The sequence below is a fragment of the Rutidosis leptorrhynchoides genome, chromosome 6, assembly GCF_046630445.1.
Source record: "Rutidosis leptorrhynchoides isolate AG116_Rl617_1_P2 chromosome 6, CSIRO_AGI_Rlap_v1, whole genome shotgun sequence".
Taxonomy (NCBI): domain Eukaryota; kingdom Viridiplantae; phylum Streptophyta; class Magnoliopsida; order Asterales; family Asteraceae; genus Rutidosis; species Rutidosis leptorrhynchoides.
The window spans coordinates 307,596,141-307,620,771 of record NC_092338.1 but is presented as its reverse complement, the minus strand read 5'-3'; the positions used below and the strand labels follow the sequence as shown (position 1 = coordinate 307,620,771).

The following is a 24,631-nucleotide window of genomic DNA, read 5'->3' as shown; positions in this document are numbered from 1 at the left end:
CAAATACTTCATTTCATTTCATGCATATCACATAAACCAACAGCACAATTTTCTCATTTAATTTTCTCATTTATCTATTATCACTCCCCACTTGTAACTTGTAAGAGCACAAGGTATCCGTGTCCATTTTTCGATGTCCATTTCAAGATCGAAAATGGACCTTGAAATTGATTAAAGTGTGGGTGTCGTTCGGTGTACATTTCGGTGTCCATTTCAGTGATGTGGACCAATAATAAAATAGAATAATTTAAAAAAAAAAAAAAAAATCACAAACCCACCGTGAATGGACCGTGGAAAGTAAATGGTGAAATGGACACTGAGGGGGGTCGTGTACCCAAATCCTTGGACACTGTATGCTAAGTGAAATTTGATTTTTAAGTTATTTTAATGTTATCTTATGTTTTCAATGTTATGACCACCTACACTTATATACGGGTTCGACATAAAACATTCGTTCAGATGCATAAACCCTAGCTTTTGATTCCGATCAAATCGCATCATCAGGTACTAATTTTCAACTGAATTGATCTATTAACGTGCTTCAATTTGTTATTACTAGCCTAGTTGCTTCAATTTCTTCGTTTTTTGGTTTATATTACTGTTTATGGTTTATACTTGTGCTGATTGATTATGCATATGAAAATTTACCTTAAGTACAAAACTATATCCCTATAGTAATCACAGGTTACATTCATCATTTACTTATTTATGATCTGTTTTATGCTTTTGGTTTTCATTTTATGATTTATTATTTCTGAATTTGTTTGTTTCTATACTTAAATTTTGGAGATTTTAGGGCTGCAGAACTATCAAATTTGCTTCCTCTGTTTATAGAACATAATACATGTATATTAATGTATGTATGGTGATTTTTTATATAGTTTTGTTTCTCATATTATGTAACTTGTAACTTATAACTTAAAATGTGAAAATTATTGACAGTAGTTGAATTTCTGCACAAAATTATCTTTGTGATGGTTCACAAACCTTCACGAAACTGATCATAAAGATTAAATTTGTGTACAGTTACAATTTCAGCCAAGTCAATTTGCGTATTTTTTTGAACTTGGTTAACAATTGTTTTCCTGGAAAGATTTAAACGTTGTGTCAAGTTTGATACTTGCTATGCTGTATTGTTTCTGAATTCAACTATTTATTAGCCATTGGCTTATTTTGTTTGTTCATTAATGTTCATTAAGTTTGTACTCACACTGGCTATGTTGGTTGCGTTACCTAGTATCACTCCAACAGAGATATCTTAAGATGGATATGATCAGTAAGCTTCCTAACGGCATTAAAGAAACCATATTATGTTTTTTACCGATTCAAGAGGCTGCAAGAACGAGTATCCTCTCTAAGGAATGGAGGTATCATTGGATCAAAATTCCCAAACTTGTATTTGATGAGGATACTTTTGAAGTATCAACTAACGGGGTTGAGATCCCCCATTGGGAAGCACTAAATCAAAGGAAAAGTATGACAAAGAGGTGTAAATTTTTCTATGCTATATACCAAATTCTGTTGATGCACGAGGGTCCAATACATGAGGTCACTCTTACCATCGACGCGGATGAATCTTGCATCGAGATTGACCAAATAATATTTCATTTGTCGAGGAAAAATACAGTCAAGAAGTTAACACTTGACTTTATGTGGGGTTATAAGTTACCCAATTCTCTCTTCTCATTGCGTCAATTAACGGACCTATCTCTCCTTCATTGTGATTTTTACCATCAACCAACATTTAATGGATTTAGTAGCCTTACAAGCTTGAGTTTGCAAGAGGTTCTGACCTCTAAAGAAACGCTTATACATCTCCTATCCAATTGTCCATTACTTGAGACATTTGTAAGTTGTTGTTATATACTTGGAATAAGCACATTAATAGTTGCATTGACAGTTATCTTCAGTCTCAAATGTGTCAAGATATAATATCTTTCCTCATTGGGTTTTATATTACTTTTTGAGTTCTTTAAGTTGTTGCAGGATATTAGGGACACAAGTGTTGAAGACACTGATGATTCCACCATTATTAATCTATTCGAGTGTTTACCTGTTATTGGAAACCTCTCTATTTATTCCGATGTCATTGAGGTAATATTATCCAGATATTAATGTAATGGGATAATATATCAAGAGGCCACCTAAATTTGCCATTTTATTTCTGTAGGTCACCAAATTTGTTTTTGGTTAATTTTAAAATCAAATTCACCTAAAAACCAAACGAAAATGTAAAAAACTCAAATTATTTCATAAATTACACTACTTTGATTATTATTATTATTATTATTGTTATTGTTAGTCAAATAGACGAGTATTTGCTTCATTTTACATTTTTCGATGAGTTTTTGTGTGTGTGTGTGTGTGTGTGTGTGTGCATGATTTGATGTAAAATGGACAAAATTTGAATTTGAGTGGCCTCCAAAATCGGTCTAAAAATATGGGTGGCCTAAAAAAATATTACGGAGTAATAAACTTGGGTGGGCTTCTTGTGTATAATCCCAAAGATAATTTATTTACGTCAAGTGTCTTAAATGTAACAAACTTAACTAAAAACGCTATTGTATCATTGTATGTAACTAGTGACTTATTCATAAGGTAAGTCACTAGTGACTTATTGTATCATGTATCATTGTAACTATATTTTGATGACTTGTGAGCCATAGATGCTACCACATCATTAAAACCAGTGTCATGTCACCAGTTTACACGTTACAAGACGTTAGATACAACATAACAAGATTATTACGTCCCTTATTGTTAATGTTTGATTTTCTGTGTTTCAAGTCTTTTGCACAAGGAGGAGTCCCAAAAGAGCTTCCAACCGCACTAATCCACCTCAAATATTTATGCATAGAAAATATATCCTTCATTCACAAATTGGGTTTACCAATTCTTGGTTTTTTGATCAGAAGCTCCCCAAACCTTGAAAAACTAAAGATAAAGGTGAGTAACATAAATTTTTGTTGTATTTTATTTGTTCTGATTCTTATGCCAACATACACAGTAAATACCAACATCTTCTGTAGATATTAGGGAATTCATGGATCGAGGAAGCTGACAGAAGTTACTCCATAACTGTCGATGATTATTTGGATATATGGTTGGAGAATCTGAATGAATTAGAGATCATAGATATGAGCCACAGAAAGAGTGATGTGGATGTTGTAAAGCTTATATTAGCCAAGTCACCTGTGCTAAAGAAGGTGAAGATATTATTAGACAACTATGTTACTAAGGATGAAGAGTTGGAGATTTCACGGAGTATTTTATCCGCCCCTCACGCGTCACCTATAATAAAAATCGTTGTTAATGTTGTTGACTATTCTTGTACCAGCAAATCCAGATGTGTAATGTAAACAACAAAACAAACCGACTTTATGTGGATGTTTATTGCTTGTTCGACTTTGTGATTGTAGATTCTGGCTTTAGGTAATTGGTTTGTAGTCGTTTTACTCGGTTACTCGTTTGTAACTTTTGTAACCCCTTGTTCTTACTGTTAATTGCTTCTGCGGTTTGATGATGTACAACCTCTCTTTAAATGGATAAACTTTTGTTTGTTCAGGATACCGAGGAGAGGAGGGTGAGTATTTTTATTCAGGCTTCTTTATCACTTTTTTTTTTTTTTTTTTTTTTTTTTTTGCAACGAGAACATTTTGACTCAAAATGCTGATATAATTACTTCCATTTAACTAGACATGATAACTTGGTACAGACCAATATTATGATTGTTGAAAAACTACGTAACCAGAGTGTGGGCGTGTGGTGTATTTTAGACACTGAAAGATTGGCATATAGAAAAAATAAACCTCTAACTCTATGTCTTCTGAGGTGTCAAAATGGGCTGATCAGTTCAGATTGGGTGACTGACTAAAACAGATTTCGGTCAAAAATGGGCAATATCAAAATAAACGGGTTTCGATAACTGCAAGAAACAAAACACATTCAAACATGATCTTATATACAGTGTCAAAATGGGCGGATCAGTTCAGATGGTGAACACGTGAGATTGGTTTTTGGCTATATCTACTGCAAGAGCAACGGTTGAAGCTGTTTATGAAAGGAATAATCAGAACTTGGAATGGTGGATCAGGACTCTCTCATCGTCCGTTAGTTTTGAATGTTTTTAGAAAAAAATTTCATTGATGTGGTATACTACTAGCCATTTGGATAATAGCAGTAATGGTATTATGGCAAAGATTACATGCATTTATCTGAAATTAAGCTTCAATATTCACTATGGCATATAAACTGTCATCTCAAGCTGGAACAATAATTAAGTTTACTGTATCATGTGATTGACCTGCTTTAGTATGTGTTATGACATTAGGTTATTATAGGTGTCTTCAGAACATGTGCGAAGTGTGCAGTTGAACGGGACCTCAAATTTTGAAAAATCTATGTAATAATTCATTTATATATACCACCGAGGCATCAGCCTGAGTGGTATCAGCTCCTTTGGGGGCAGGCCCATGTTCACCTCTCCTTTGTGTATTGAATGGGACTACAGTTATTTTGGGTCGCTTACGTAAAAAGAATGTTAACATAGTACGGAAAGATAACGTAAAATACAGTAAAATAAAAATAAAAATGCTTATTTTTAACACCGACGTAAGGGGTGGAAAATACTGGTCCAAAACTCCGAATCATTTGATAGATAATTTACTCCTTTCCCTAAGCTAGCTAAAACCCTAAACCCAGTGCTTAAGATGGCAGAAGGTTCTTCTACTTTGAAACCAAATACTTCATCGGATGATTTCATCGTCAAAAGTATTCAAGAAGAAGAAAATATCGATTCTCAGGTGGGTTTGATTCCTCAAGTCCGCCAAGGTAATCAAGATTTTCACGAGATCGCTTTATTTCGTTCTGTTGATCAAGATGATACCCACGCTACAAATTTGAGTAATTTGTCTCAAAATGATGGTACCCAGGTCACAAATTTCAGTAATTTGTCACAATTTGATGATACCCAGGTCACAAATTTCAGTAATTTGTCACAAAATGAGGACACCCAGATCACAAATTTCAGTAATTTGTTACAAAATGATGAAACCCAGGTCACAAGTTTCAGTAATTTATCACAATTTGATGATACCCATGTCACAAATGTCAGTACTTCATCAAAAACTGATGTTATTAATGAGGGAAAACAGGAACAAAATGGGGGTTCAAAGAAGGAAAAAAGGCCCAGAAAAAGAGGAAAAGGGATGAAAAAGAATGTGATTAATGATTTTGAAAGGCAAAGTGTCTGTGATTGTGATATAAGAGGTGATAGGGCAAGAGTTGCTTATGTTAGGGAAGAATTGGAGGGGTTGAGGTATGCTGGAGTGGAAGAACAAAGAAAGAAATGGATTGGGGTTTATTGTGGGCTGGGATCTGCTGTTTGTAAGGAATACGATAATATAGTGGGTACTAAGCATGATGAAGAGGATAATTTAGTGAATTTTGATCCGCGGACTCGATTTGCCAACAAAAAGGCTGGTGCTACTGCTTCTGGTTGTATGGGTATATTCTTGATCTTTTAGTTATTTACTAGACACCAACAAATAGTATCGAAATTGATGATTTTTTTTGTCTCTGATAAGTGTAAATTAGCCACTAGTTATGATCATATTGTTGATGATAAAGCCTAATGAACTTGTTATTCAATTATTAATTATAAATAGCATATGCATATACTTGATACATAGGCCTTTATTACTCCATTGTGCATATACAAAGATTGTTATTGTGATTGACTTTTACTTAAATATGCATAGATGGTCAAAACGTAGACTTGTATTCTTGAAGAAACCGTTTGTTTTATTGTGAATTTGTTCTTTTAAGAATTCAAATGTCATTTCAAAGTTAGTATAATCTTCCTTCAACTGAAATGATGATATGGTTCAGGTAACAAGCCTGATAACATTGGTAGTGAAATGCAAAATTCAAATGATTTGGATGCAGAGGAAGATTACTATGAAGATGAAGACAGCGATTCAGATTACGTGAGCATCCAAAGACCTGCGTTTTATGTCACTGGAGAACCTGATTTTGATGCGGGCCCTCCACAAGATGGACTAGAATATCTTAGGCGAGTCAGGTAATGCGCCTCTTTCCACTTTTTCTGTGCTTTTTTTGCTATCAAAATGTGTTAATTTTGATATTTCTAAATATTAATAGACTTATTTGGATTGTGTTTATTCTCAAGGGGGTCAAATAACACTAATAAACAAGTAAGAGAAGAGACTAGCTAAAGCGTATTGAACATGTCAAAAGTTGCCTAAATAACCCTGTGTTGTAGCCTCTCTTAGCGAGAGGTCAGAAGTTCGACTCCCGTGGGGTGCAGCATTGAACACAAGGTTGCCCCTTAACCCTTAAATTCCATCCAAGGGTGTCTTCCGCACATCGTGTTGCGGGGGCAGTGGGGAGGGGGTTTTACCGCCCATGCCCTCGGATTGGGCCGGGTTTCCTCCTGGGCAGCAGTAGGGGGTGGGTTATACAATTGAGGGAGATGAATGCGTTGGTGGTTTAGTCCTCCTTGGGTGATCTCAAACTGCTGTTCAAAAAATAAAAGTTGCCTAAATTGTAATTTTTACGCAGATGCATGCGACCTTTGAAATAATTTAATTTAGGGGTATGAATTTTTATTTTTAGAATCAGATATAGTCTTTATAATTATATGCAATAAAAACTTTTTAAATGGATGAAAATATTTATGGGTCAACCGAACCCAGTCCAACCCGTCTCTGGATATCTTGTCTTGTTTTCATACAAATACACAGTCATTACTATTTTTTCCTGCATTGAAGCTGATTACATCCGTATCTTGGGTGGACCTGCATGGTCAACAAGATACGCGCATGTATACCTGAAGATAGTTTTGTAGTGTAGTAAATAAAATAAAATGTTTGTTTTCATATAGTAATAACCCTGTTTGTTCGCAGATGGGAAGTTGAACATATACCAAAGGTGACGGTCGCAAAGGCGAAAACATTGAAAGAACAAACTGTTTATATGCCCGAAATCCCTGATATTGCACCATGTCCCGAGCATTTGATGCCGTTAAAAGAGTGGGAAGATGTTTTTCTTGCCGATTTTTCAAAATTACGGATGGTAAGCGTGTTCTTTCCTTTTACTAATCTTCTAGACGTTCTATTTTTGACACAAGTACTAATAAATGGGTTGACGAGATTTAACTAAGTAGTATTTGCACTGTGCTTAAAGCTTCTAAATCAGTTCATGCACAACATAAGGTGGTTGTTAAAATAAAATAAAAATTCTAGTCTTTTCTTATTTGACAATATAAGAATTTGATAATATAAGGATCGTGGACCCATTGGCTGAACTTTGGTTTTCTTGTAGCCTAATCGTCGAGGTGGCGATTCTGACCCCCTTATGTATAACTATAATTTTTTATTTCAAACGAGCCAAGTTAATAAGATTAGCTAAAATGTGAACAACCCAAAGCCAAAATTTGCTGTATTTTTTTGTGTACACTTTCTAAATTGTTTTATTAATGAACTTAGATCTTTATTTACTTAACTTAGTTCTCGTAATCACAAGATAGCCCAGTGGTTGGGGCCATGAGTTCCTTGCAAGAGGTCTCGGGTTCAAATCTTACATATAACGAATGTTTTGTGGTGGTCAGGGAAGGGTTGGAAACAGCCAGTGAACACTCTCACTCCCGGGTAGCCCGAACAGGGAAAAACCAATTGGCTTTGCTAAACTTTATTAATCAAATATCAAAAATTGAATAAAACAATAAGCTAAAATCTATGTTATCCCTGACCTGAAGTATCCACCCAGGTCGCCTTTCGCTTAGTGCAGGGGCAGCGGGGAGGGAGGGTTTTACCGGCCATGCCCTCGGATTGGCCCGGATTTCCTCCAGGGCAGTAGTTAGGGGCGGGTTATGTAATTACGGGAGATGAACGTGTGGGTGGTTGAGTCCCCTGAGTGATCCAAACTGATGTCAAAAAATAAAATAAAATAAAATAAAAACCACAATAAGCTAAAATCTTCCTGTCTTCGCTTGCACTCCAAGAATTCGGGCCAAAGTAACCGATTCCTTTCTTGAACCTTTTAGAACCGTCCACCATATATGCATCACTTTTTACCTTTTTTTAGTTCTCGTAATCATATTTAACACATTGGCTATTTCTATTCAATTTAGAAACATACAAATTATCCTGCTTTTCCTCGTTGACCAACCGTTTTGTCAGAACTAGTTATTGTCTCTTTGAGCAACTTTAATTTGTATTTTTTTAACATTTTTTTTTTTAAATTTCAGATATTATCTCAGGACGAGAATTCTGCTTCTACATTCTCTAGCCAAATTGAATCACTTCCTCTGGCCCAAACCATTATCGAGAATACAATTCAAGAAAATCTCGATTTTTGTCAGACAGATGATGTCAGCAGTTTCATTCATGAGAATCCTAATTTAAACCAAACAGAAGATATGACCACTATATGTGACTGGCCTAGCTTGCAAGCAATCTTAGAGATGGAACCTGTGGCTCGAGTCACAATGTTGAGGAAACGCATAACATCAATGGAGACCAAGAGCTTTTTATGCCGAGCTGATTGTGCATGGTTGTTCGCTCTTTGTGCAGCCATTGATATACCTTTAAATGCCGATACTAGTGCTTCACTTCGGTGTTTGCTGAGAAAATGTGCAACGCTGCGGTCTGAGAAAACGAGTCTTGATGATGAAGTTATAATGCTTAATATTTTAGTGACTATTTCAGGCAAGTATTTTGGACAGTTAGAAACGAAATAGTCCAAAACATGGATGGGGTTGTTGACTATTTAGGGAAATTAACAATTGAGTTTTGAGATATTTTGCTGTATGGACTTTGTTAAAAACCAATGTATTTTGTATTGATCGTTAATTTCATTAGTTTGTAGTTACCCTTGATTTGTTTTTAAAACATACATAGTTAGGGGCCTTGGGGCTTTTGGAATTACATTTTAAAAGTAGATTTTTTTTCTCCCCAAAATAACGAGAACTTTTATAAAAAACGGAAAACGTTTTGAAAGTAGTTATATGATGTTGAATAATTGGGAATCAAGAAACTATCCGGACTCGTGTTTGAATGTGTGTTGCCTGCAGTTTTCTGAACCCATTTCGACGCAAATTTTAGAAGGGTCTGTTTTGACTTATATAGTTAAATCCATTATGCCCCGAATCTATTTGATGAGTATTTTTCAGTAACTTAACCGGATTACCCTATGACCGTTATTGACCATTTCCCTGACCCTCTTGTGAGAGTATCAAGACTTCAACCAGGCTATCTTGAAATGATTGTTTCAAGAAGATAATCAAAGGAAAATATAGACATACAGGTATAAAAGTTTATATGTTATATACTAGTGTCTGTTAATGCACGAGGGTCCTATACACGAATTCACCATGTCCATGTATGCAGACAACTCGCGCGTTGAGATTGACCATATACTAAAATAATTTGTCACGGAAATATACTATCGAGAAATTAACCCTTGACTAGTTTGGGTGGTATAAGGCACCCCTAACTCTCTTCATGTTTCCTTTCATCAGTTAACAGTCCTATATCTCAATGTTGTAATGTTGTGCTTTTGGCTATCAGCCGACATTCAATGGCATTAGTAGCCTCATAAGCTTGCGTAAGTGCAAGAATTGTACACCTTTAAACAAATGGTTACTCCAACTCCTATCCAAAAGTCCGTTACTTAAAGAATGTGTTTTTTGGAACAACAAACAAACTCCTTTTATCCACGACGAGACTCGAAATCACAATCTCATGGTTGATAAGTTCTCTTAATACCGCTAAATCAGAAGCCCTTTTGTCCTTTACTCAAGAATGTGACTAGGGTATGTGCGTACTGATATAGATTATTGATCTGATCTTCATGGCATTATCTATCTATAGTTAATATTAAAATGCTATAATGATGATGTCATAAATAGTCATTTTTCTTCATTGAAAAAAATCAAAAAGAAAATAGAAAAAAATCTAACCCACTTAGATGACATCATAAATCAATTTAATTTACAATTTTACAATTAATTATAATTTAATCTTTATAATTTTTAACTAACCCACTTAAATGACATCATAAATCAATTTAATTTACAATTAAAATTTAATCTTTACAATTAATTATAATTTAATTATTATAATTAAGATGTGAATAATTAAGATATGATTTAATCTTTACAATTTAAAAAAAAAAAAATTCAATAGGCATTTGTTATTAGTAATAATTATTATTAAAAATATAAATACTCAATTTTTAAGCAAACTTTATTATTATTATTATAATTATTATTATAATATTAATATTCAAATATGAGTTCTATTTACGGGATTAATTACATTACATATGTATGCGAAAATACATATCTCTATATGTTTGTAAAAACGACAATTTTCTTAGTCAGAATCTGTGGTTTTACGGGTCATTAAACTAACCGACTTTAGCATTTACATTCACTTAATTCCTAAAACATATCATTAAACTGTTTCGTTTAATCAAACTCGTGGTTCCATGGGTCATTTCACTAGTATAACAAACTAATTTCATATAATGCAGAATATTGCGTGACTATTGAATGTAATGATTATAATTATTAAATGAAGTAACTTATACTAAGAAAAAGCAAGGACAGATAAGTAGTTCACAAATTTCAAATAACATGACTACGTACAAATTTATTACAATTTTTATAATACAAAAGGCAAGCTCAAGAAACATAATCTGACCATATTTATATGAGACTTGTCATTAATTTCACATAAAGACATAAAACAAGATTTCACAAATCAAATAATATAAACCAAAATGATTTTGATTATATTAACTGGGACATAACAAAGGCAGACCCCAGCTTCACAACCTACAAACATTCCAAGGGGTAACACCTTTTTATTTCTGTAGATATTCAACCCAAATTCAATTCACACAATGTTGACTTTGACTCCAAAGTTAATTAACTCGAAGCCGTTGATTTCTTAGTTGACGGGTTAAATGCTTTCTGTTCAGCACACGTAAGCACGTCATGGGGCCCGGCTTGGTCTCGGCTACCACCCATCAAATCAATATAATACAAGTAATGTGTAATGATGGTGTTCATATCATCGATATCACCCTGGCCACATGTACGTTCACCATAAAGGACGTTCATGGTGCACCCAAATCCTGGTAACCTTTTGGACAAAGTGTCGTTTTTGGTCGGCTTAAAGGTCCCAACCATGCAATCATGAGGTGACGGTTGACCCTTTTTCAATGGAGTCATCCATTGAAACATTGCGGCTTGGAAGGCTAAAGTTGCGTTTTGTTCAAGGTATTCGGGATGGTGTAAGAGATCAACCTTCAACATATCACCGAGGTATCCGTAATTGAAATTCCTGAAACAATAATGATCATCTCAATTAACTAAAACCTTTTGACTGATTTTTTGATCTTTAAACATTCACAAAAGTGGTTAAGAAGACCATCCTTAAAGTATGCATCAAAACATCAAATTGATATCTCCAACTAAGACACTTGATTAGGAATAAATTTGGTGCAACGGCAAATATTATGACATTTTACATCAAATTTGGCGTAACACTACACATCCCACCAAATGTTTGAATTTCATCTTAACCTATATGGCTATATGTAAAGTTTTTTTTTACTTCTATCATATATCATATATTGGTTATACTTCAAATATTTAAATGTTCAAAGTATACTATACATTTAATAAACGTATGCAATGTATTGTAGTGGAAAATATATTGTGTGAAATAGTGAAGACATTCTAGAGAACAAATTTGATGTAAAAGGATTGTTATTGAATCACATTTTGTACAACTTTTGATGCACTCTTATTTTGTAAACCAAATTATGTGCAACTTTTGATGCATACGTTTAAGATGCCCGACTCGATATTTTGGTAAGAGCTTGTGTGTAACAAGCCTACCAAATTCTACACGTGCCAAGAAAACCTAGGCTAGGCTAAGATGCACCCCTAGTCACTAAGTTGACCAATACATAACATAAAAATTGAATTAAAAATGTAAAGGAAAAATTGATACGTACCAAAAGACGGGTAAAGCACCACGACCGAAATAGAGGGCTCCAGGGGCACAAGGGTAAGTGTATTTGTAGCTTTCGTCACAATAGTCTTGCATAGGACTCATTTCTTTGTTGTAGCATAAACCCCATGCCGTAGGTCCTCCGGTTGCTACTCCATATCCACCTAAATCATTTTCAACAACAAATTATTAGTTATTTTGACATTTAGCAATTTAATAATGTGCCATTAGTATAATAAGGATAGCATAATCTAATAACATAAGCGATTTGACAATAAAAGTAGCTCCATTCTTTATCACTTTATATTTATATTGATGCAATGGAATCTAGATGGGTTAGCTTGTTACATACTTCTTCAAGGCCCTAAATAATCAGCAATCATACAGGTGGCAATTTCAACCCATTTACTTATAAAAAGGTCAAATTGGGTTGTTTTTTTAATCTCAAAAGGGTAAAACTTGTCCAATAAAAAAAAGTTAAATGAAATCTGACAAATCAAACGGGTTAAAAGTTGCCCAAGATCCATTTTTTTAAGCATTCAACCTCCTAAGTCCTAATATCTAATATTGTTTATTTGTTTTTGTAATCATCATTAATACATTAGTTATGATGAGAATTTCAAGAACGGTTTTAAAAAAGTGTCTATAAGTCAAGGCGGTCTGAGTGTCTAAACTCTTCCAACTGGCCATCTTTTACCTATTACACAATAATCAATTTCCAGATGCAAGCTTGATAATTTACCCAGTTCAAAATTATAAACTAAATAACTAATGCAAAACATCATTTCCCGTCAAAATAAAGTAGAACTGTTCATGAACACAACTTACACGAAGTTTGACTTCCAACATGAGCAAGAAAAGCAGCCATCTCCAACATTTGTGTTGTCTTGTTGCCTGTGGTACCAAACCCGATGGGCTGGTAAACAGTTGAGGCAATGATAAAAGATTTAAAATCCCAAAAACCGACAGCATGTGCCACCGGTGTATTCCTTTTTGAGAAAAGATTCTCGAATTGGTAATAATCAAAATACTGTGATATTGTAAGGTTGCAACAATACTCTGACCACCCTTTACATTCCCAACCTTGATCGCAAACTTTTTTTCCCTTAACTTTTTTCACCAATATAGGTGATGTGTCAGCATCAACAATTGAAATGATCATAAACATTAAAGTTATCAGCAAAAGACACGTGTGTTTCGTCTCCATTCTTCTTTGCTGTATAAACCAAAAAAACCAGTAACAACTCAAGCTCCGTTTATGTAATTAGATATGCAAAAAAATATAAAGGTAAGACAACATGAGATATAAAAACCAAATACCCATTATGAATCTTGTTTCTTTATAAATTATAATGATAAATAAAAAACGGAGAAAAAATTGAATTACAATCTAAAATGTGAAAGAATATAAATCAACCATCAACCAAAAACACCATAATACCAAAACACAATTAGATGTTCCTTAAAAAGATCAAGATGCACAATTTAGTCTTGTTTTTAGGGTTATAATAATATCTACTTATAGAAGGATAAAATGCACAATTTAATATGAATTACAATATGAAATAGATAGAAGATGCATAAACCAAGTTACCCACTAATAAAGCAAGTTCCTTTTCTTAATTATTTGAGCATTTGATCTAATTCACTTGAAGGATGCATAAATCAAAGATACCCAGATGTTTCAAAGAACACATGACACCAAATACAATAATTTAGCATAAATTACAATCTAAATCAAGCAGACTATTCATAAATCAAAACACCCAACAATAAATTGAGTTCCTTTTTCTAATTATTAAAGAAAAAAGTCAACAAAATAGCTAAAACTACAAGGATCTATACAATTTCAAGAAACTAAAATGTGCAATCAACTTACTGAGATTGGAGACTTGTTCCCTCAACTAGATCTGATATTTTTGTTTATTTTGATTGAAATGCAACTGCTTTTTGTATGAAAAAATAGTTCCCAATGAAGTGTTTGTTAGATGAAATATTTCTGTCAGTGGAGCAATGAATGTGAGGTTGTAGAAGTGGACGGTTGAGATTGAAAGATGGGTTTAGGTTGAGGTGTATAAATCCAGGCTGGATTTGGAGTCAAGCAAACGAATTGTAAAGCTTTACATCACGACCCACCAACTAAATATTTAAGTTAACTCGCCACCGACAACTCACTGTTTTTAGTTTCACTCGGTGGTTGACATAGTGAGTTGGAATATTTTGGGTTGTACCAAAACCGTCAGTTTATCCCATATCCAACATGAAAATTACTCCATCCACCACAAACTCTGCATTATATAGTTGTACAGTACAAATATATAATGCAATTTTGTAGTGGATGAAGTAACTTCCATGTTGGATATATCACTTCCCATACTTTATTGCTTTACTAACTAAACTAACATCAAGTCAAACAAGGACTTACAGTGTACATCTAATTCTCGAGGCTAACAAGGACTTACCTTCTTTGTCTTCGACAAATTTTCAAAGTGTCGGCATCGGTGGCTCTTCATCAGGTAAATTCTCTACGTTTTTCTAGAAGTTATGTGCTCTATTAGGTCGTAATTTTTAATCAAGAAATAGCTATTCAACTAGCACATATCTATAGGCAAGTGCACCTAATCATGTAATAGTAATTATAAACTAAAACGTATGAGTTTACTCTAAACAAATTTACTAAGCAGGGTTTCCGTTTAACGACTGGGATGTCAGAGCGATGTCTTAAAACTAACGTGAAAGCAAAATGAAAATTATGTAGTACCAACAAAATAAGAGTGATATGTCTATCTAGGCTTTGTTCATTTTGACACATAGAGTATTTATGATTAAGTCCTCATAAATTCCATCTACGCGTGAAGTCTCCTAACTAGTTCTAGCCGTGCGGTCGCGGTCTAGGGATCTAACTACTCGACATTCAACAAACTCAATGATTTGAACTTATGATGCCGTACGGTCGCGGTTACCACTAACTGCGCTAAGTGGTCGTTGCTTACAATTCACCTTCGTCTATCTTTCTTAATCAAGCTTAATCCGCTTCCTTGGTCAAGATAACGTATGATTTCTGGATCACCAAATCATAACCTAAAGCTTCTAACTAATGAGTTGTCAATTCAAAGAGTCACAAACAATAGCTTAATAAACATAATCAATAATAGATAGATAAAGACCGTTCTTCATTCAAACATTAAATCTTGTGAAAAGGAATTAAGCAATATAAAAGAACTCCTATGTCAACGTATTTAGCCTAAATAGACATCTATTGTTTAGCCAACAATCATATTAAAATAACAAACCATTACTAAATAAGAACAACAATTCATGATTGTAAAATCAAAAGATAAACCGAATTAAATGAGTTTCTGGAATGAGATTCAAGTTCAGGATGATTGATATGCTGTAGATTCGATGTTTCTTGCTCCGTTTGGCACATTGAATGATGGAAAGATGACTCATTGGGAGTGAAATCGTGGTTGCTGCTCTCAGTAGGGTAAAAAATCTGCAATTTAGCTTTTATACCCTTTCTGACCGACCCGACCATGCGCCGCCTCAGGGGTTTCATGCGGCGCATGACCCTGCCAAATTTTGGTGCCTGGCCTTTTATGAGGCGCTTGTCTTCAAAGAATCTGGAACTGTTTCATGATCAACGCGGCACATCACAATATCATGTGGCGCCTGGTATCTGACTCTCCAACTTTCTGACTCTCCTGTCCAAATTTCCATGCGGCGCTTTCAACTCATGCGACGCCTGGTATCTGTTAATGATGTTTCTGATCAGCTAACCAAGCGGCGCATGACATCCCATGCGGCGCTTGGGACTGATTCAAGCAGCTCTTTCAGCATGATTCTGCTCACTTCCTCAAAACTTCATCTTTTCTCCATATTTCCTAAAATCAATTCACAAAGTACTAAGTATCCAAAATCTTGCAATTTAACCATAAAAACTTATCAAAAACCCCAAATATTGCCTGAATAACGGGTATAAAACATGTATAAATCAGGCAATATCAAGAAGATAACAAAAGACTTTACAAAGTGTTGGTTAAGGAAAAAAGTGTTTAAATCGAAGACACTTCCAAACCAGAAGCAAAAGAAAAATCTTAAGGCCAGAAAAGTACATGGGGAGGAGCTACGTAATTTTGATGTTGAAGGACTGTGATGTTTCTTGCGTTTTGTCGTTTGGTCTAGATCAAGAGGTTATGTTGTGACTTTATTGTTTTTGTCTGTTTGTTTTGGTGTATAACTTGCTGTTTTTCGTATGTTTCATTGGTTTTTTTTTTATCTTTTGTTAGGCTGGCGATGTGCGGGTATGCTCAGTTTGTTGTTGGGACGTGTTGCTTTTTTGTTGTAATTTCATTCGAGTCTTCCTCTTTTTGTTGAAGTTCTTTGACTATTATAAATTTTTCCTTTTGCCAAAAAAATATTCGGTTGATTAGTGATCCAATGATAATATTCAAATGTTAACCACTTTGTTTTGATGATGACACCAAGTCGTATGTGCTTAAAAAGCGTATAGAACAACACAAGTTCATGAGCCTGCACACTCTCTAGCAAACGACCAATACACATAATAACAAAGTCAAAAGAGTCATTTGTAAAATCCTGGATGCACACGGTCTACCGCAGGTTAGACCATGGATGCCCTGTACCTTGGTTATGAGGAACAAGGTGCATGGTCGACTCCACGGTCAACCGTGGGTCGATCGCATTTTTCTCTGTCCGAATTTTATACAATTTTAGTTCGACCACTTCGAGGCATCTATAATTTATGAAACTTATTTAAACATGCTTAGAATAGTTGCCTCATTAAAGTTCAAATGAGTTTCGATCACTAAAACGCTAATCTTGGTTAATCACACTTAATAACGTCTTAATGACACTTTAGGTTGTAATCAATGTTAAACACATAAGTGTTTCTAATAGTCCTTTTGCAAAGTCATCTTTTTTAAATCTAAAATAAATATATATATGATTACGATGGTCATTAAAGTCTCAATTAAAGAGATGTTCTCCACTTGATTAACTATTAAGCATTACTTACATGCTTAGTAAGAGTTTACTGTAAACTCCCAAAAGTCTTCATGTAAAACAAATGGGTCTTATTTGGAAGATTGAAAGTAACCAAATATGCTTGCAACCAAATGTTGACAAATGCATGGAAGACTTGTGATATGGTCTTTGGAAGCTTACTAATTGTCATGGAGCAAAAATCAGCATTTACCTCTTTTGGAATCAATGACAAAAGTATTAAGAAAAGATACCTTCCTTTTATAATGAGTGTTAGCTAGTGAAATGATGTCATCAAAAGGAAGAGACAATATTTGTTTGTTTCTTCTTTAGTTTCATGGACTTTTATCAATGACAAAATACTACAAAGAGATGCTTACCTCTTTGGTTAAGCTAAGACATATGCAAATGGAGAAAAACTCTCCAACGGCTAATTCAAGAGACAGAAGAAAGAAGTCAAAAGATGCCATCTTTTTAATAAGCTTTTGTAGGTCCTAAATTAAGCATTGAAGTCAAGACTTTGATTTGTGGTGCTCAATTCCTACGGATACATTTCAAATGCAAAGGGAGTCTTTTTTCTATAAAAACTAACGCATGGAGACATTTGAAGGACACCTCTTTCCAACATACTTTCAATGTCATATCAACTAATCTCCCAAGACTCAAGCACATATCTATGGCGAGATTATAAAAGAGAAAGAGAGTTTCTACTTACACTAAGTAGAATTACATTATAAACTTTATGCTTATCATTTGTGAAATGCCCCGTTCATATCGATTATAAACGTTTCATATTAATTGGTTTCATTGTGAGATTTTGACCTCTATATATGAGACGTTTTTCAAAGCCTGCATTCGTTTTAAAAACAAACCATAACCTTTATTTTATTGATTAAGGTTTAAATGACATAATATAGATTATCAATCAACAATAATCTAAAAATACAAAGTTTTCACACAACCATTACATAATGGTTAATAATATGTTACAACAAGAGATTTTCGAATGTAGTTTAAACATTTTAACATAAGCATGCTGACTTCAAATCTTGATAGCATGCAACAGCGGAAGCTCTTAATAATCACCTGAGAATAAAACATGCTTAAAGCGTCAATAAAAATGTTGGTGAGTCATAGGTTTAACCTATATAGTAAATTGTAATAATAGGCCACAAGATTTCTTTTAATAAACTACAGGAATCTCATATGTACAAAAATCATTCATATGATGAGTTGCCTGGTAACCGACATTAACAAAATGCATATAGGATTCTCCAAAACAGGAACCTCATATGTAAAATCGAAGTACTAAAGTAGTTCAGATTCTCTGACCGGGGATCATTAGTTCCCATAGATCTATCTTTAGGATTCGCGTCAATTAGTGGCAAAACACTAATTCTTAGGCTACCAAGCAAAAACAGAGATATCCGGTATAACAATTTCGTCATAGAATGTAGTTTCATTACTTGTGCCTATTTTGTAAAACATTCATAAAACTGCATGTATTCTCATCCCAAAAATATTAGATAGTAAAAATGGGACTATAACTCACTTGATAAGATTTTCAAATCGTCGAAGAATTAAGACTTGGCCTCAATATATTCACGAATCTAATAACGATATTATAAGTCAAAATATGTTAAAATTAATATTCCATACTTAATATAATTTTAATTGTCCAATGTTAGTAGTCTAATGTTAGTAGTCCAAATATAGTCCAATATATAATCTTAGAATTTAATCAAGACGTATGGTATATGTAAAGACCCGTCCTAATTCATAAGAACGAATACAATAACATATGATTACATTGCGAGGTATTTGACCTCTATATGATACATTTTACAAACATTGCATTCGTTTTAAAAGACAAACTTTCATTACATTGAAAATTGACAGGCATGCATACCATTTCATAATATCCAACTATAAATGATCTAATCTGTCATTAACTTAATCATAATCTTTACTGAACTCAACGACTTGAATGCAACGTCTTTTGAAATATGCCATGAATGACTCCAAGTAATATCTTTAAATTGAGCAAATGCACAGCGGAAGATTTCTTTCAATCCTGAGAATAAACATGCTTTAAAGTGTCAACCAAAAGGTTGGTGAGTTCATTAGTTTATCATAATCGATCATTTCCATAATTTTAATAGACCACAAGATTTTCGTATTTATAAATAGAACCTCTCGTCTGCATAAAGATAAAATCATTCATATGAATTGAACACCTGGTAACCGACATTAACTTTAATGCATAGAATATCCCCAAACAGAACCTCTCGTCTGTATAATAATAATCTAGAAGTACTAAAGCCATCCATAACTTGAATGGGGGTTGTTAGGCCCAATAGATCTATCTTTAGGATTCGCGTCAATTAGGAACATAACCTCTCGTCTGCCTAATTCTTAGGTTACCAAGCTAAAAGGGGTGATATTCGATTTCGATAATCCAACCATAGAATGTAGTTTCGATTACTTGTGTCTATTTTGTAAAACATTCATAAAAACAGCGCATGTATTCTCAGTCCCAAAAATATATATAAAAAGGGAGTAATGAAACTCACAAAACTGTATTTCGTAGCAATAATGCATATGGCGGCACTGAACAAGTGCAAGGTTGGCCTTGGATTAACGAACCTATATTAATTATATATATTTATATGTTGGTCAATAACTGTCTAACAATTTAGGTCAGGTCGTAGTGTATCGCAATCCTAATGCTCGAGACTAATATGCAAAAGTCAACAAATGTCATTTTGACCAAAATGATTACCAAAATCTATACATGATTATTAAATAGTTTAAATATAGTCGTTTTATATATTTAAATATTTTTAGTAGATTTTATTATAGTAAATAATAAAAGTCATTTATTAATAAAAATTTTATATTAAAGTTTATATATGATAAAATATTCTTTCATATATCTTAAGTAGTAAAATTTATAAAATTCACTTAATATCGTAAAACTATAGTGGTAGGTATTATTAATGTAATTATATTACGCGTGGTAAAAATATCTTTGTATCACATATTTATTTGATAAAATAATATTGATAATAATAATAAATAAAAATTGTATTATTTTGTAATAATAATAATTATTATTATTCTATTAATAATGATAATAATAATCTTGATAATAATAATCTTTTGTAGCAATACAAATGTTATAATAATATTTCTGATAAAATATTATATTCATATTAATGATAATAATAATGATAATAGTATTGTTGTTAATTTTAACGAAAATATAGGTTTTAAGATCTATACGATATTTTCAGATAAACATGATAATTTTTAATAATAATAAATAATATTATTTTATATGTAAATAATAATTCTATTTGAAATGATAATTTTTAATAATAATACTAAAATGATAATAATAATTTCCCAATAATACATTTTATCTTAATAATAATTACTATATAATTATTATAATAAGAATCGTAATAATATTTTATAAAAATAATCATATCAAAAATGATAAATTTTTAATAATAATCCTAATATGATAAAGATAATAAAAATAATATTTTTATTAGAAACCTTGCATACTTGGGCATACCTGCAATCACATCAATAAAAGGCAAATTAATGTTAACTTTTTAAATCAAGTCCATGAACTTGGACTTTTCTGCCTCCAGCTTCTCCAGTCTCTGCTTCCTCGGGAATGGGAGCGGTGGTTGATACTCTTTAACTACCGGTTTAGCAGCAACAGTTTCCGGTACCCTCACAACTTTCTCAATCACCTGTTCCGGCTCCTTATCCCCCTTCGACTCACTAACAACAACCGGCTCACTATCCTTAACCAACGGCACTCGCAAATCATACTCATAGGGCTTCCTCGGTGAATCATATGCTAAACCACTACGGGTAGTGATAGCATTAACGTGTCCATTCTTCGGGTTAGTATCTGTCTTACTCGGTAACTCCCCCAGTTTCCTCACATTATTCTGACTAGCAAGCTGACCAATTTGTTTCTCCAGATTCTGAATAGCTGCTTGTTGATTTCGAAACATTTGATCATTCTTCTCGTTGTTCTGAGTAACAGTAGTAACAAGCTGTGTTTGAGAAATCACAAGCTTCTCAATCATAGCTTCAAGATTGGACTTTTTCTCTTCGGCTTGGGGTTTCTGAAAATACCCGGGAGCTTGCTGTTGATATCCTCCACTAGAACCTGGCTGGAACCTCGAACCTTGATTACCTTGAGGATTATAGGGATTGTTGAAATTCCTATTAAACTGCGCACGTCCCTGAAACTGATTGTTGTTCTGTTGCCTAATATAAGCGATCTCTTCCTTCTAATTCATAGTAAAACCTGCATCACAATCTTTTGCCAGATGTAATCCCCCACAATACTCACAACCAACCTTCATACCATGAATATCTTTATTTATCTTCTCCAAATTCCTACCAAAGGAATCCAACTTAGCACTTATAGACCCAAAATCGTCATATGCACCATGGGTTTCGGGTCTCTTAACTGAAGATGAATGGAATGACTCATGATCTTGATGCCATTCGTGAGAATAAGCAGCTTGCTTTTCAATTATCTCTAGCGCCTCTTCTTCGGTCTTATCCATTAACGTACCACCTGCTGCTTGATCAATAGTCTGACGAGTTGGTATGTCACAACCCTTGTAGAAAATCTGGTCCTTCTGTAAATCATTAAACCCATGTTGTGGACATGAGCGTAGCATATTAGAATAACGATCCCAAGCATCAAATAATGTCTCGCTGCTCTTTTGTCTGAACTGAGAAATTTCTGCTTGAAGTCTAGCAGCTCGAGACGCAGGGAAAAACTTCGATAAAAACTTATCCATCAAAATCTCCCAAGAGGTAATCGTACCCTCTGGTTGCTTATCTAACTATATCTTTGCTTCTCCCTTAAGAGTCCAAGGAAAAAGCCTTGTCTTGATCGACGTATCGGCAACCTCATGCAACTTAAACAAATTGCAAACATCATTGAAAACACGAAGATGCTCGTTAGCATCCTCATTATCCTTGCCATGAAATTGGCAGTCAGAAGAAATCAAACTCAGGATCGGCCCTGTAATTTGAAAAGGCTGAGTGATGTTCGGTTGAGTAATCGAATTGCCTTGGCCCCCTCGTGTGGCCATCAAATTTTCTGCCATAGTCTGAGGACGAGGTAGTTGTTCTTGGTCAGCCATATCTTCAGTCTCGAAAAGATCTAATGAAATGTAAGATTCTTCTTCTTCTCTGATTTCAGGTGGTGTATTGGGCACCACAGTCTCAGAACTACTTCCCAAATTAATTATATTAGCACTCGAAGAAAAAGAGGAATCCACTATAGACTGTTGCTCTTGACTTAAAGCTCTGACTAACTCTCTTTCGGGTTCTGCAAATGGTTGAAGAATCGGAGAATTAGAAGAACGCGTATGTGGCATGCACTACCTGTTATCTGCGAAATCACAACTAACAACTGATTAAACGCACCGATTCAACTGAGAATAACGAAAAGAAATAATAAACTATAACTAACTAAACTAAAAACAATTAGATAACAATCTTAATTTTTGACACAACTGTCCCCGGCAGCTGATGTGGTAGCGTGGGGGTGCGTGATAGTACTATATTTTACTACGAAATACTACAAAATATGACACAAGTTTTAATTATTTATTTACAAGTGAGATATACCTAAACCTTGCTACAACACTATAGGCAGTGTACCTAATCGTATAGTAGTATAGTTTTTAGTAAGTCCAGTTCGTTCCACAGGGAGCGGGCTTATTACACACTATATTTTTAAACAATTATATTTGTACAAAATATATTATATATAGTAATAATATATAAAAGGGGGTTTACCGTTTAATGACCGGTTTGTTGATTTTAAAACTTAAGTGTAAATATAAATGACAATAATTAAAGGGCGTAAAATAAATAACAATATAATAATTATGCTTATTTAAACTTCCGTAACCATGATGTTTGACGTTTTGATTATAATTTGCTATCCTGGGTTAATTGTTCTTTGTCCTGGATGTATTTGAAACCTATTTGGTTTTTGAACAAAATAGTTCATCGGACATAATTATAAATTGCTCGGCAAAATTAACCTTATACCCGAAGTCAAATATTCCAACTAATTGGGGATTCGAACTGTAACAAGGTTGATGTTATGCGAGGTGTATATAAAATAGTTATTAATTTTAGCAGAAAACACTATTAAATACGATACAATTTTACACAAGATATTTATTTATTTATAGAATGGATATACTTAAACCTTGCTACAACACTTATAGGCAGTGTACCTAATCGTACAGTAGTGTAGTTTTTAGTAAGTCCGGTTCGTTCCACAGGGAAATCTTTAAACAAAGCTCAACGCTATATTAGTTTACTTTTATAAAAATACAAACATATATATAAGTAATATTATTATTATAAAGGGGGGTTTTTACCGTTTAATGACCGGTTTGTCGATTTTAAAACTTTAGTCGCAGTTAAAACCTAATGTAAAATATTAAATAAATAAAAGACTTAAATTAAAACTTAAAGTAAATAACGATAATGAAATTGTGAATAATAAAAGTGCGATAAACTTGCGATAATTAAAAAGTACGATAATTAAAAGTGCGATTAAACAACAATAAATAAAAGTGCGATAATTAGAAGTGCAATTAAATATAAAATAAAGGAAATTAAATATGAAATAAAAGAATTATGCTTATTTAAACTTCCGTAATCATGATGTTTGACGTGTTGATTTTAGTTTTATGCCCATGGGTTAATTGTCCTTTGTCCTGGATTATTTAATATGTCCATCTGGTTTTTGTCCATAACAGTCCATCAGTCATAAATATAAAGTGCGAGTGTCCTCATCAAATTATTCTTATACCCGAAGTTAAATATTCCAACTAATTGGGGATTCGAATTGTAACAAGGTTTTTGTGATGCCCCGTACTAAATCATCATGTACGGACCATCAACAACAGGATCATTACAAGGTTAAGTACTATATGCGTTTTCAAAACAGAGTTTACATTCATAAATAAAAGTGACGTCATAACATACGTCAATTGTTTTACAAATCAAAAGTATGCTTCGCTAAGTAGAAGCATTAAATAAGTGTACGTGACCATAATGGTCGTTACATAACATAAGTTCATAAGTAAAAAGTTTGAATGCAACATAAGTAGTCATGCGATAACAACTCTAGGCAGCGGGTTCTACAGCACGACTAGTAAGATAGCGGAAGCGACTTCAAGCACCTGAGAAAATACATGCTTAAAAAGGTCAACACAAAGGTTGGTGAGCTATAGTTTAAGTATAACAGTAATGTAAGTAGGCCACGAGATTTCAGTGCTACAACGAGCGTTTCAAGAGTATGTAAAAGTATATGCTTAACCGTGGGCACCCGGTAACTAACTTAACGTTTAAAGTACCCCCTGAAAGTGCACTTGGCAAGTGCGTATAACCTCGAAGTATTAAACACTCGTTAAATGCTAGCGCTACTAGCCCGAGTGGGGATGTCAAACCCTATGGATCCATATCTAAGATTCGCGTTCACGGTTCAAAAACCAATGATTAAACGT

General features: G+C 33.7%; 3 protein-coding genes across 3 annotated transcripts; 2 read left to right on the top strand and 1 right to left on the bottom strand.

Moving 5' to 3' along the window:
* The first annotated feature begins 347 nt into the window (after positions 1 to 347).
* On the top strand, positions 348 to 3,522 carry LOC139853376 (F-box/FBD/LRR-repeat protein At1g13570-like). The gene is made up of 5 exons (XM_071842764.1): positions 348 to 504; positions 1,238 to 1,848; positions 1,987 to 2,094; positions 2,788 to 2,946; positions 3,030 to 3,522. The coding sequence occupies exons 2-5, from the start codon at positions 1,264 to 1,266 to the stop codon at positions 3,357 to 3,359; spliced, it is 1,182 nt and encodes a 393-aa protein (XP_071698865.1). The 5' UTR covers positions 348 to 504; positions 1,238 to 1,263; the 3' UTR covers positions 3,360 to 3,522.
* Positions 3,523 to 4,567: 1,045 nt separating this feature from the next.
* On the top strand, positions 4,568 to 8,872 carry LOC139853284 (uncharacterized). Its single transcript, XM_071842655.1, has 4 exons — positions 4,568 to 5,505; positions 5,890 to 6,082; positions 6,927 to 7,095; positions 8,270 to 8,872. Exons 1-4 carry the CDS (start codon positions 4,710 to 4,712, stop codon positions 8,759 to 8,761), a joined length of 1,650 nt encoding a protein of 549 aa, XP_071698756.1. The 5' UTR covers positions 4,568 to 4,709; the 3' UTR covers positions 8,762 to 8,872.
* Positions 8,873 to 10,638: 1,766 nt separating this feature from the next.
* Positions 10,639 to 14,078, bottom strand: LOC139852487 (chitinase-like protein 1). The gene is made up of 4 exons (XM_071841785.1): positions 13,927 to 14,078; positions 12,876 to 13,263; positions 12,052 to 12,211; positions 10,639 to 11,372 (listed from the first exon to the last, which is right to left on the bottom strand). Exons 2-4 carry the CDS (start codon positions 13,252 to 13,254, stop codon positions 10,955 to 10,957), a joined length of 957 nt encoding a protein of 318 aa, XP_071697886.1. The 5' UTR covers positions 13,255 to 13,263; positions 13,927 to 14,078; the 3' UTR covers positions 10,639 to 10,954.
* Between the last annotated feature and the right edge of the window lie 10,553 nt (positions 14,079 to 24,631).

Excerpts from the sequence above, each read along its gene's own strand:
- LOC139853376 (XM_071842764.1), top strand. The coding sequence starts at position 1,264 with ATGGATATGATCAGTAAGCTTCCTAACGGCATTAAAGAAACCATATTA. Across the intron at positions 1,849-1,986 it reads GTCCATTACTTGAGACATTT|GATATTAGGGACACAAGTGT; the intron begins GTAAGTTGTTGT and ends AAGTTGTTGCAG. Across the intron at positions 2,947-3,029 it reads TTGAAAAACTAAAGATAAAG|ATATTAGGGAATTCATGGAT; the intron begins GTGAGTAACATA and ends CATCTTCTGTAG.
- LOC139853284 (XM_071842655.1), top strand. The coding sequence starts at position 4,710 with ATGGCAGAAGGTTCTTCTACTTTGAAACCAAATACTTCATCGGATGAT. Across the intron at positions 5,506-5,889 it reads TACTGCTTCTGGTTGTATGG|GTAACAAGCCTGATAACATT; the intron begins GTATATTCTTGA and ends GATATGGTTCAG. Across the intron at positions 7,096-8,269 it reads ATTTTTCAAAATTACGGATG|ATATTATCTCAGGACGAGAA; the intron begins GTAAGCGTGTTC and ends TTTAAATTTCAG.
- LOC139852487 (XM_071841785.1), bottom strand. The coding sequence starts at position 13,254 with ATGGAGACGAAACACACGTGTCTTTTGCTGATAACTTTAATGTTTATG. Across the intron at positions 12,212-12,875 it reads TGTTGGAAGTCAAACTTCGT|GTGGATATGGAGTAGCAACC; the intron begins GTAAGTTGTGTT and ends AAAATGATTTAG. Across the intron at positions 11,373-12,051 it reads GGTGCTTTACCCGTCTTTTG|GAATTTCAATTACGGATACC; the intron begins GTACGTATCAAT and ends TTATTGTTTCAG.